This window comes from Penicillium rubens (assembly GCF_028828025.1).
Source record: "Penicillium rubens strain IBT 27055 chromosome Unknown utg000002l_segment0_segment0, whole genome shotgun sequence".
Lineage (NCBI taxonomy): Eukaryota > Fungi > Ascomycota > Eurotiomycetes > Eurotiales > Aspergillaceae > Penicillium > Penicillium rubens.
This window is the reverse complement of record NW_026890600.1, coordinates 8,759,734-8,772,109: the sequence shown is the minus strand read 5'-3', so window position 1 is coordinate 8,772,109 and position 12,376 is coordinate 8,759,734. Positions and strand designations below refer to the sequence as shown.

Below are 12,376 nucleotides of genomic sequence, written 5' to 3'. Positions count from 1 at the left end.
GGGAACTTACTTTCGAGATTAATAAAGCCGACAATGATGCTAATTTTGCTTACTGGATTTTCACTCCCTGTATGACATTCCTAGACATTGGAGACCAGCTCAACCATAATGTAACCAAAGCTCCTCACACAGCAGTCCCATCGGTCTGCTTTTCGCTTTTAGACCATAATCGTTTCACCAAAGCTCTGATGGAGCTTTTTGCTCCACCGATCTCATAGAGCGGCCTGTGTTCCTCATTGACATCATGCATGTAATCATAATCGACATGCACAAAGGCTCGCTCGACATCTGCAAGACCTTCCAATTTACGCTGCAACGCTTGGCTTACATCGTGAGACTCCCGAAGCTTAGTCTCAGGGTCCATGACGATATCAACCTCGACATAGAGTTGCTGCCCGGAATGATAAGCGCGACACTATGTACCGTTAGCCAAGATGCCAATAACCAATCCACCTTCACAACTTACCGTATCCACCTTCTGAATCCTCTGGTCGTGAGTCAAAGTCACATAGATACACTTATTCACAAATTCCCGCGGAGCACATTTGCCCACAATCAACCACATATTCTCAAAAGCAGTCGACGCCCACGAGAACAAGATAAGCAGCGCAATACAGCACGCACCCACGGGATCCAGATACCAAACAAATCGATCACCAACAACCGACATGACCAACCCAAACCCATTAACAGCCAGATCATTACGGTGATCAATGTAAAAGACATGAGCAGCCGGATACCGACGCAAGCCATAACAGTAGATGCACATACATAACTTGGAGAAGATAGCAATCCCCACACAAATCAGCGGCACGATATGCAGCTGCTCAGACTCAGTCTTGCCAGCCGCAAGAGCCTTGGCCGATTCAATGATCAGCTCCACTGCGACGATGGTCATCAACGCACAGAACATGATGACTCCCATTGTTTCGACGCGGCGTCGTCCGACGGGGTACTTGTATGGCTTTGGACGCGAGGACATGCGTGACGTGACGAGCATAACGAGCGACGAGACGAGGTCCATGAAGGCGTCTGCGGCTGTGGCGAAGAGAGCTAGAGAGCCCGTGGTGACGGCTGCGTAGAGTTGAATCACGAAGAGGAAGAAGTTGACTGTGAAGCTGGCGCGCACGGCGAGCTTTACTTTGCCGCCGTTTTGGGCTTCGTCTTCGGCTTTGAGGCGCTCTTCTTCGCTCGCGCCGAGGAAGCACTCGATCATCTCGTTCTGGTCTTTGTAGAAGCATGTAAGCTTTTGCTTTTCATTGGAAGAGTAGACCCAGTTCTTTTTTGGTTCGGATATAGTTGTTTTGTATTGGTTGAGGTTTAGAGGGTCGTCGAGGGCCATTTTGGGTGGTTTGATTGGGGTTGGTCAATGGTAGCTCAGTGTAAGACTCTGATGGTACAATATAGGGCTCAAGACGGAGATCAGATAAGACAAAAAATCTTCCTGCGATCTAAGGTTTCAGGGTTAGCTAGGACTCCGTCCCTGGGTACGCCAAGACACCCGGTGTCTCGAACATCTTCAGCGTCTTGGCACTGTGGCTGCCTGCGAAGTTTCTCTTGGCTTACTATTGCTGACGAGTCAGAGCATGAGGGATAAGCGCCACTAAACTAGCGAGGTCTTGGGAATCTTGGGATTTCTCCGGTGGATGACTGGAAACTCGAGTTTCCAATTCCGTAAGGACCTGAGTACTCATGTCGGTAGTTTATATGCCTCCAGTTTTGCCGACAGCATAGCTTTATATTCAATCTAGAAACAGCGATAATGGATTACTACTCCATATAGGGCCTGCAGTATCTGCAGTACCCTATTAACTTTTGTGTGGACGGGATATTGTCCGACTTTTCATCGCCTTGGCATATCTCAGACATGCATATTTCTCCGAATATATATCCACATTTTATCACCTATTAAAAGTCACGTAGAATAGCTGGAGATGTATGTTTCAAGGCAAACGAGAATACTTACACCATATATCTAAAGCATCTATCTTGCCTTCTACCTAGGTAGGGTCCATGTCACTAAGCTTTTGAAGTACCAAGGTACCAAATTCGCGAACCAAGAACTAAAAATAAGATCGAACAGCCCCCCAATCACGAGAATTGACCAGCGTGGATTTCACTTCGAAATATCTTTCTATAAATACTTAGCATTTTTAGAGCTTCAGCGAAAGGAAGTGACTTGGGTCAATTTCACCCTGTATGTGACATCTAGCAAAATCCAGCTATTGTCACTGACCATCCTCTGTAGTAATAGGACTTCTCTTGCATAGTACCATACAAGTCTAGCCTACACCAAACCACTATCTTACCTCATGCTTCATGATCTCATATACTAGCCAGTAGTATCTTCAACAGTCATATCCAAGTCATATCTATACAGTAAACTTTATTTCCCTGAACCTGCTTCAACTCGTAAGCAGGGGGAAACCGTAAGTCACCGGGATACCCTGATGAGTTTTCCGATTGGTGCCATACGGCTGTCCACGTCAGAACCAAGTAATATCATTCCACGCCGCTATGCCTTCCTGATTCAAGACTCTCCTTGATCAGACCTTTTCAAGTATCAAGTGACGTAGGATAGCTAGAGGAGGTACACCGAGCTGGCTCTCAAAATCAAGGAAGAAAAGGAAATGCAATTCAGTTCCCTATAAGGTCTATGGAGGTCTCTTCCTTACAGCGTTTCCCCAGAGACAAGTCCCTGCACAAGGGCGAGTCGATCTAACGCGAATCAATAATCAAGGGAATCCATACAGAGGCTATAGCTACGAATCCCAAGGCTAAACTTAGGCAACTGAGGAAACGATCCCCGTGGCCAAAGGTGAGGGGACGGAGCTATGAGAGCTACAAGCATTCCTGAAGCATCCGAGCTCACCAAGGCCTCGGAAGCTCACCTTCCAATCGCCATCTGTAAGCAGGCATGTTGACAGGCGTATCACATCCAGACTCTTGGATCAGAGCAAACTAAGGAATATTGTCCGGTGATCGGATCATTTGACTTCCCTCCCTACATTCCTACTCCTTAGCTACAGCTGTAACCTCGCGCGGAGAGCTCGGGTCCTGGACAAACGTGAGGAATGTTGGGGCGGGATTATCATTCGGAGCTTTTTTTACCAATTAATCTTTAGTGTTTAAATATACGAGCTTGACAGCTCGGAGTTGTAGGTTCGGAAAAATACTCCACGAGTTTCACTGCCTTCCCAGCACATCGCCAAATATGGCCTCCAAGGTCTTACAGAACAACACCAACAGCAACTGGATGAAAGATCCAGGGCTGCGGAGACTAAACCTGGGGATCGGGTTTATGCTATCTGCATCAGCCACAGCTGGATATTGTGCCAGCATGATCAATGGCCTTCTGGTGCTTCCCGAATGTAAGCATCTTGTCTTATATATCTATATGGGAACACAAGGCTAAACAAAACAAAACCAGTCTCAACTTTCTTGGAAGGACTCGACGCAAATGAGAGAGGCCTTATTATCGCAGCTGTCTCGCTGGGGTCCTTTTGCGCGTTCATCCCTGGATCTTACATCGCCGACAATCTGGGGCGGAGGATCTGTGTTCTCATCGGTTCCTCCCTAGTGATCATTGCCTCGATTATTCAAATCTCTACACAAGATCACTGGGTCTTCTTTGGTGCTCGTGTTCTGGCTGGAATGGGAGTTGGCATTTCACAAACTGCTGCACCATTGCTCATTACTGAATCATCTCATCCACGCCAGCGACAGACCTTCACAGGTCTATACAACGCTCTTTGGTTCATCGGGTCAATTACCTCGGCCACTATTGGTTTTGCTGGACTCACGATTGCAGGGAGTTGGTCATGGAAACTCCCCTGCTTGACGCAGGTGTTTTATCCAGTCCTTCAATTGATAGGACTTTGCTTTGTCTCCGAGAGCCCCAGATGGCTGGTCTCTCGGGGAAGGAAAGAGGATGGAATGGCTATACTGGCGAGATACCACGCCAACGGGGATGTAAACGACGAACTTGTTCAGGACGAATTCTACCAGATTTGCAAGAGCATCAATGCGGAGGCCGACAAGAGCTGCCGCCGCTGGAGCAGTTTCTTCGCGACCCGGAGCAACATGCATCGCCTATCCATTTGCGTGATTCTGGGGTTCATGCAAGAATGGTCTGGAAATGGTATGAGGGAAAAAAATCCTCCTTTTCTTGCAATCCGATTTTCTAACCAAGTTTCTGGTTACAGGCGTGGTTTCTTACTATCTAGCACCGATTCTAGAATCAGTCGGTATATATAACGCATCTCACCAAGCTGCCATCAATATAAGCATGCAGGTGTGGAACCTGTGCTTCGCGGTTGGTGGAGCAATGGCAGCAGACCGATACGGTCGACGGAAACTCTGGCTAAGCGCAACAATGCTGATGTTCATCTATCTATCTGCCGCAACAACTATGTCCGGTCTCTTCCAAGAGCTACATGTGCTAGAGGCCGGCATTGCGGTGGTTCCCATGCTTTTCCTCTTTTGCAGCGCTTACGATATGGCATATATGCCTTTGTTTATTGCATACCCAGCTGAAATCCTGCCCTTCCAGCTCCGCGCCAAGGGTCTTGCCATCACACTGACCACCGACTCGATGGCTTGCTTCTTCAACCAGTTCATAAACCCGGTCGCCTTGGATGCAATCCACTGGAAGTACTTCACGGTGTATCTGGGTTGTCTTGTGATTTTCATGGCGACGATCTACTTCCTTCTCCCGGAGACTAAAGGCCTATCCCTGGAGGAAGTGGCACGCATCTTTGAAAAGGAGAAGCCTTACCAGGTGGAGACACCCTCGGATGTTTCGCAAGAGCTGCTTGTGTTCCCGAAAAAGAGCAGCACCTCATCGTGATTGTGATCTAATTTTTGTTGCTGCTGCGTGTTGTAATTACGACAGTGCCCGGTCCAGAAACAGTTCCCCGCAGGCTAATCCCCAGCAGGTCGGATACTGATGTTATGTAGGTGTCTTTGTTCAAAGTCTATGTGCAAGAGCAAATCCTATAGATAGATATGTAGAGATTATCCACCATTGTCTTGTGGTGTCAATTTGAATTGGATGTTCTAATAGAAGAGATATAACGGCCATAATCGATAATTAGCCATCGGTGTTGTTGCTTTGTGAAGTTAACGTTTGTGTAGTTGTACGATGTACGATACATCCGGATGTCCATCAGGTCAATGGGTCCCTCGATGTATACAAATCCATCCACCAATTAGAAGCGTCCAGTTACGACTCACACTAAGCCACATCTGAACTAGCGTCCATTCTTATCCAAAACCCGCATATCAATCGACTCAGACAGCTCTCAAGCGCAAACAAGTCAAATTGATTCCAAGCCTAAACTCTTCTCGCCAGGCCACACCACTCAAAACAGACAACCTACCTCATTTTCCGCATCCAACCTCACAAGAATGACCAAATTCGAGACAGCCCTCGAGCGCATCGACGCAGCGCACGCCGACGATCCCCGCCAAACCCAAACAGCCACCGGTCCAATCCCATACGAACTGCACTATGCGCAAAAAATGACCAGCTACCTCTCAACCCTGAACCCCTCCGCACCGGAGCTCCTTCAGCTCGCAATCCGCGCCCAACACCTGCGCCGTTGGGAAGTGCCGCGGGACAGCTACCCCGCCACAAAGATCGGGTATCACTCGTGGCGGGCGGGCCTGCAGAGGCGACAGGCTGCGCTGGTCGAGCAGATCTGTGTTGAGAGCGGGTATTCGGCTGAGGAGGCGGCGAGAGTTGGCGCTTTGGTGCGCAAGGCGGATCTTAAGCAGGGAGATCCTGATACGCAGACTCTGGAGGATGTTGCTTGTCTTGTCTTTTTGGATGATCAGTTTGATAAGTTTGAGGCGGAGCTCGCAGATGAGGAGAAGATGGTTGATATTTTGAGGAAGACCTGGGCGAAGATGTCGGAGCGGGGGAGGGAGGAGGCTTTGGAGATTCAGTTGTCGGATAAGGCGAAGAAGTTGGTTGGGATTGCGTTGAGTGGGTGATCCTTTGTCTCATATATCCATATACCTAAGGTAACCAGTACCAGAGCCTTCATATTTGAAATCATGTAACTTGATATTGTCAATGTGGATGAATTACGCTTCGTTAAATGTGTATACAGCTTTTTATAGCTCCCCGAAACGCCCGCTGATAGACCCATGGCCGAGTCAAACCGGAATGAAAAACAGTAGGAGTAGAGAGAAAGCAAAACTCCTACTGCTGCAATGCCGTGAGCGCTTAATGCAACGTGAAAATCATCAGTACCATGACCATCGGGCTAATCAAGTACTGCCCATGTCGATGAATCGAACCAATCCAATCGCCGCGCCAGCAGCGACACCTCCGACACAGCACATCTGCACTCCACCCCAGATCGCAGCCATCACATTGGCACGGCCAGACCAGCCTCGCACAACGCAGGTCTTAACATACCCAAACACAAGCAGGGTAATCGCCATAACACCAATACTCCAGTACAGCGCAGCCATAATCTGCGAGACAATGAAATACGGAATAAGCGGAATAAACCCGCCAATAAAATACCCCAGCGCGAGAGTGATGGCCGAAGTCCACGCCTGGTTACAGTCAGGCGCCGTCTCACGATGATGGAAAGCAATCAGGAACTCAAGCAGGCGGTCTTGAGATGCATGCAGGTCACGCGTGATTTCTGCAACCGCCGAGTCCGAGAGCCCGTACGGGGAAAAGGTTTCGCACACCATAGCGCGAGTCTCTTGTGAGTCTGTTTGGATTAACTGTTGTGTTTCACGGACTGTTGTTTGATATGATTCACTGGAATTCGTTAGTACATATGAATGATTGCTTGCCATGTGTGGATGACTTACGCTTCACTCTTTGCGCCGACGTATCCACCAAGTCCCATGGATATGGCTCCTGCTGCCAGCTCGGCCAGTCCACCCAGCACAACCACTTTTGTGTTTCCGAGTGCGGATAGACCGGCGCTCAGGGCGAAGGGCACTGTCAGCCCGTCTGAGAGGCCGAGAATGGCATCTGAGACGATACGCGGGTTGATGCGCACGCGAGTGCTGGAGTTGCTGGTGGTGGTTGATGTTGATTCGTCCGGGCTGTTGCACCGTCCGAAGGTGTCATAGGAGCGGGTGCTTTGGGACTCGAGGTCTTGATCGGAGTCTCCGCGGATGGTATCGTCGTCGTCAATGCGGGTGAGGAGGCGCTTGCCTGGAGTTGAATTGTTGTAAGTATATGCCACTCTGTGTGTATCCTCTTTCCATTTACTTACCTGATCGTATTGTGTCCGCATCTTTTGTAGGGAAAAGCTTCTGCTTAATGAAGAGGAATGCCATGATGCTGATCCGGAAAACTGCTACCAAGGTACGATGTACAGCAGAAGTTCACCACGCAATTACAAGTCGGTAAGAGGGAGAGGACAAGATGATGAAGGCTGGCTGGGAAGTAATTGCACTTTATTTAATCCAGCAAAGGATCCGTATGCGTGTCTTAGTCTTTGACGGATATCAACAATGGCTATGAAGCGAAGTATGAAGAGAAGAAAAAAAAGGAATCATCTACAACAATTGGCCGCGTCTCACCCCTTTTAAAATCCAGTCCCACGGACTCTGACCAGTTTCAGTAATCAACCCAGGCGCCATAGAAAAAAAAAATCGACAAAAGCCCACAGATAATGCAAGTCAAACAGGAAATAATGGAGGTTTAGTCGCCAAAGAGGGGCCCTGGACCAATCACCGGGCTCTCAAATGTCAGCATTGACAGTCAATTGAAGGTCTAGGAGCAGCAAGGAATGAGCTTTGTCCACTTTGGTGAGAAAATGGCGACAAGTCACTTCAAATCCAACTGATACGATTGGTGAAGTATGTTGTGCTGACCTTTGCCTGTGATGTGATTGGCTGCAAACGGCGACCCGCATTCCAGTGGGTCCGTTGAAGATCTGTAGATCCACTAGGCTATTTAATGGATTCTCATTGGCTGGCTATATTATTCAAGAGCTCGGAACGGTCGCGGCTTTCCCATTTTGATATTCACCTGGTCCGATTGTTAATTCCGAAGTACGAAATATACAGCCTTGAACAGAGGGATCTTTTTACACTCTTGGCCCGACTATTCAGATACACGAGAAGCTGGAGTTTGTTATCTCCGAGGATTAGCTGAAGAAAAGAACGACTATCCCTAGGATTCTAAATCTGTTCGGAATTACCCTTTTCAGAAAGTACAGTGGATGGACGCCTATCCCAACCCGACACTCCTCAGTTAAACATCATTACACAGTCTTTATGAATTGTTTGTTACTATGTGAGGATTAGGTTGCACGGACAAACACAAACATCAAAGATAATAGGAACAAAGCGTAGGCGACGTATCATACAGCCACAGTTGTCTTTCCCTAAACCCTCGGAGACCTATCGGAATACCATTGGTTTATAGTGCCTAGATAGTGTTGGAGTTAGTAAGTTACTGCATCTTCAATTTCAGAATGTACATCTTTCTTCTTGCACATATGACATCATGTAAGACATCGGGAATAATATCTCGGTTGTTCCGTGAGGCCAGTCCTGCTGAACACCTGGTTGTACCAGAGACGGTCGAATATGTAGCTTGAATTACATACCAAGGTTTACTCAGCAATATGTAAGATATGGGCCTATTGCAATCGTCGCCTAGGGCAAAGCCTGGATATCTTGAATAGGTACATTTTGGTTCAATTACAATGTCAATGCACTTGGTGCACAGTTATCGGCCTTCCGCACGCTCAACCAGCTGATCCTCCAATCCCATTGGCTCCCATATCTCCTTGGCCTTCTTATTTTGCACCCACACCACATCTCCTTGGACAAAAGCCACGACTCCACCCTTGCCCGTGGCACTAGCCGTAATGCGGAACAGGGGCTGGCCGTTTTGTGGATGGGCCTCACGCAAGGGTAGCATGATAAGTCCCTGCTCCAAACACCAGCCCTCCAGGATATCCTTGAACGCAACTTCTTCTACGACCGGTGCCTTAACCCGAGGTTCAGGGGCAGCCGCAGCGGCAGTTGCAGCGGCTGCCGCCACCTTATCTTCCCGAGTAGGAAGCGGCGCCCGTGCCGTGGTTGGGCGCGGGAGTTCGGCAGCAGCACGGTCACCCAGCTGTAAGGCAAGGTCCATAGTTTGCAAGCCCTTGTTCCATTCATCATCGACGATGGTAAGCTCATTGACCTCCTCCGGTATCTGAGCGCGCCACCAAGAGAACCAAGTTCCAACCTCCTCGTAGTTGGGGTCGTTGGTGAGCCAGATGTAGAGAATCTCGTGCCACTTCGGGAAGAAATCAGAGACTAGCAATAGTCCCATGACGTTAGGCTGGAAGAATACCTTCCAGCATAAGACATCTTTGAGCGCCGTGAGATCTTGATCCTGCGGGTTCACGGTGAAGTCCTCGCGGAGATGGCGAGCAAGGCGCGGCAGCAGGTGATTGCGTAGGCATACGTCAAATTCGGATCCTAGGGCATCCCGCCAGATCTCAACGCGGTCGACCAGGCCCTTGCGCAGACTCCATGTATCGAGTACCGAGCGGAACTTTCTCTTCGCGTCAGACATGAGACCAGCGGGCTGTTTCGGGTTTGTGTGCCGTTCATCCAAGTATTGGAGCCAAGTGAAAAGCCACCAGGGGAACTTTCCATCCTGTTCAGAGCCGGGATGTCGTCGACTAACTCGAGGTTTCCAATTCTTCAGGGCCAGGCCCACTTTGGGAACGACCAATTGGTCGAGAACGTTTGCATACACAAATGGCGGTACAATCGCCTTCCAGGCCACGACCAGCGCGGTTGCCTTGGATGGATCGTAGACGTCCCAATCATTCAGGAGTGCTGAGCGCACTCGTGGGAGCCAGAGGGTATAGATCATCGTTTCGTAAGGTGAGGTGGATGCCCGTTTCCGGGGCTCTTCTAACCCGTTCGTGCGAGACAGAAGAGGCTGAAGACGAGTGAGGTTGGACACGAGGAAAGTGGGGTCTTGCAGAGGCTCCCATTCCTCCATGGCCTGGCGGAATAACGGATGTAGAGCCGCGACTGCGGTCTCAGGGAGTCGATGCTCATCAACAGCATCTCGATATTTGGATTCCAAATCTTCAAGCTTGTCGGTTAACTCATTGAATTTGGTCGCGATGCTTTCGTCGTTTTCAAAGATGTCCAGTTCTTCCACTGCGGCGATTAGGCCCGTGAGATGGTTGATCCGGGATTGATATGCATCCAATTCGTCCACCACCTGAGCTTCTTCGAGTTCAATGTACTGTTTTCTCTCCTTTAATCCCTTCCACTCATCCGCAAATGCTTCCAGGTCATTCCGAGCTCGCTGGGTAATCTTTAACGCTTCTCCTTCCTCTTGGCTGACGAATTGTTGTGTCGACATCAGGCCGGCAGTCGAAGTAAGAACACGCTGCTCTTTTCCGGTGGCATCGACGAGTGATTTGAGAACATTAGGAACTTCCAGTCCTTCCATATCATCTTCAATTTCACGCGCTGTGCGGAATTTGGGCTTCGCACGCTGGATCGGTGTACCTGTGGCGCTCCGACCCTGTGCCTTGCGCTCCTCCTTCTTCTTTCGTCGCCGCTGCCGTTCTTCCTCGGAGCTGTCTTCGAGGATTTCGCCCCTCTGTGCAGCTGCTCGTCGCTCTTCTTCGCGAGTCTTTTTCGACTTCTCGCTCACTGCGCCCAAGCCTGCACCCTGAGGACGCGCCTGTACCTCAATCGGATTGACGATACCTTGGCCAGTAGTTCCGAGACCTTGTCCTTCCCTGTAGCCCATCTTTGCCATCATGCGCGCGGCAAAACTGTTGGCTCCTCCCCCTCTACCGCCACCTCCCATAGCTTTCCCACCTCGTGACGATCCTCCACCTCGAGAGTTGGCCATGGTGTTTCGGTTGTTGTGGGTTCCGCTACCTAGTCCACCCATAGTGGGAGGGGTCACGGAGCGAGAGGCAGCTCTGGCGAACCCACGGAAGCCAGTGGTCGGGCGCGCGTCTTCTTCATCGGAGCTCATGTCAGCGACCTTGCGCTTTTGGCCAGAAAACGAAGGCGACTCCATCTCTTCAGGGGTTCATTGGCAGATAGTGGCCAAATCAACTGTCCCCTCAGTTTTCAGCGAAAGAGTAAAACTGAGGAAGTAGTGTCATGTGAAATAATGAGTCAGTCAAGAGCTCATGAAATTCACGTGGGGACCGGAGCGGAACAACCTATCTCCGAACCAACGAAAACAAGATGACGTTTAGGTCGGTTACTTCATAGCTCCCCTGCCACTTTTTTCCCCTTTGGATTCATTCATCTCACAATTGACACCTTCTTTATTCTTTTTCACCACATATTAGTCCTCAACATATACATCCACAATGGCTGCTCTTCTTAGCAACTCGGCTCGCGTTGCCCTTCGCTCAGGAGCTTCGGCTACCTCCAAGGCCGGAGCTGCGGGCTTGACCTTTGCCCGCGGCAAGGCCACCCTCCCCGACCTTTCCTGTAAGTAGGGGTGTTTCAGTACCGCTTGGAGCTTAGAGAAACTGTACCTACAAGTTTGGAGTAAAGTCATTTAGACTAACATCTAAAACAAGACGACTATGGCGCCCTTGAGCCCTCCATCTCCGGCAAGATTATGGAGGTTCACCACAAGAACCACCACAACACCTACGTGACCAGCTACAACAACACCCTTGAGCAGCTGCAGGAGGCCCAGGCTAAGGGCGACATCGCTACTCAGATCGCTCTGAAGCCCGCTGTCAACTTCCACGGCGGTGGCCACCTCAACCACACTCTCTTCTGGGAGAACCTTGCCCCCAAGAGTGCCGGCGGTGGTGAGCCCCCTTCCGGTGCTCTGTCCAAGGCCATTGACTCCACCTACGGTAGTCTCGGCGAGTTCCAGTCCAAGATGAACGCTGCTCTCGCTGGCATCCAGGGCAGTGGCTGGGCTTGGCTCGTGAAGGACAAGCAGACCGGACAGATCGGCATCCGCACCTATGCTGTAAGTTACGATCGGCGACTCGCCTTTGATATGAACCGTTCTAGTTACTAACTCCTTACCAGAACCAGGACCCCGTCGTCGGCCAGTTCCAGCCTCTGCTCGGTATTGACGCTTGGGAGCACGCCTACTAGTAAGAATTCCTGTTTGGATAGTCATTTGCCTATACTAACCATTTCTCTAGCCTCCAATACCAGAACCGCAAGGCCGAGTACTTCTCCGCCATCTGGGATGTCATCAACTGGAAGACCGTCGAGAAGCGCTTCACTTAAATAACTTTGGAACGCTATTTGCTTTGTAAATGCTGCTATGATATGCGCTTAATCTCCCCTGTATTGTAGCATGTGTTTTGAATATTATCAATGATCTGGTACTATAAGATTTTATCTTATTTAGCTATGTCTTGTTCCTATC

The 12,376-nt window shown here is 49.7% G+C and overlaps 6 protein-coding genes across 6 annotated transcripts; 3 read left to right on the top strand and 3 right to left on the bottom strand.

The window, feature by feature from the left end:
* Window positions 1–124: 124 nt before the first annotated feature.
* On the bottom strand, window positions 125–1,342 carry N7525_005756 (cation diffusion facilitator family transporter; the record flags this gene model as incomplete). Its single annotated transcript, XM_002564454.1, has 2 exons — window positions 125–415; window positions 467–1,342. 2 exons carry the CDS (start codon window positions 1,340–1,342, stop codon window positions 125–127), a joined length of 1,167 nt encoding a protein of 388 aa, XP_002564500.1.
* Window positions 1,343–3,214: 1,872 nt separating this feature from the next.
* On the top strand, window positions 3,215–4,849 carry N7525_005755 (uncharacterized protein; the record flags this gene model as incomplete). Its single annotated transcript, XM_002564456.1, has 3 exons — window positions 3,215–3,371; window positions 3,431–4,141; window positions 4,206–4,849. 3 exons carry the CDS (start codon window positions 3,215–3,217, stop codon window positions 4,847–4,849), a joined length of 1,512 nt encoding a protein of 503 aa, XP_002564502.1.
* Window positions 4,850–5,409: 560 nt separating this feature from the next.
* Window positions 5,410–5,997, top strand: N7525_005754 (DUF4202 domain-containing protein; the record flags this gene model as incomplete). The annotated part of the gene is made up of 1 exon (XM_002564457.1): window positions 5,410–5,997. The coding sequence occupies one exon, from the start codon at window positions 5,410–5,412 to the stop codon at window positions 5,995–5,997; it is 588 nt and encodes a 195-aa protein (XP_002564503.1).
* A 279-nt stretch (window positions 5,998–6,276) lies between these two features.
* On the bottom strand, window positions 6,277–7,314 carry N7525_005753 (VIT1/CCC1 transporter family protein; the record flags this gene model as incomplete). Its single annotated transcript, XM_002564458.1, has 3 exons — window positions 6,277–6,784; window positions 6,838–7,189; window positions 7,251–7,314. The coding sequence occupies 3 exons, from the start codon at window positions 7,312–7,314 to the stop codon at window positions 6,277–6,279; spliced, it is 924 nt and encodes a 307-aa protein (XP_002564504.1).
* Window positions 7,315–8,716: 1,402 nt separating this feature from the next.
* On the bottom strand, window positions 8,717–11,041 carry N7525_005752 (putative G-patch domain protein (TFIP11); the record flags this gene model as incomplete). Its single annotated transcript, XM_002564459.1, has 1 exon — window positions 8,717–11,041. One exon carries the CDS (start codon window positions 11,039–11,041, stop codon window positions 8,717–8,719), a length of 2,325 nt encoding a protein of 774 aa, XP_002564505.1.
* A 301-nt stretch (window positions 11,042–11,342) lies between these two features.
* On the top strand, window positions 11,343–12,234 carry sod2 (superoxide dismutase sodB; the record flags this gene model as incomplete). Its single annotated transcript, XM_002564460.1, has 4 exons — window positions 11,343–11,466; window positions 11,559–11,965; window positions 12,028–12,095; window positions 12,147–12,234. The coding sequence occupies 4 exons, from the start codon at window positions 11,343–11,345 to the stop codon at window positions 12,232–12,234; spliced, it is 687 nt and encodes a 228-aa protein (XP_002564506.1).
* Between the last annotated feature and the right edge of the window lie 142 nt (window positions 12,235–12,376).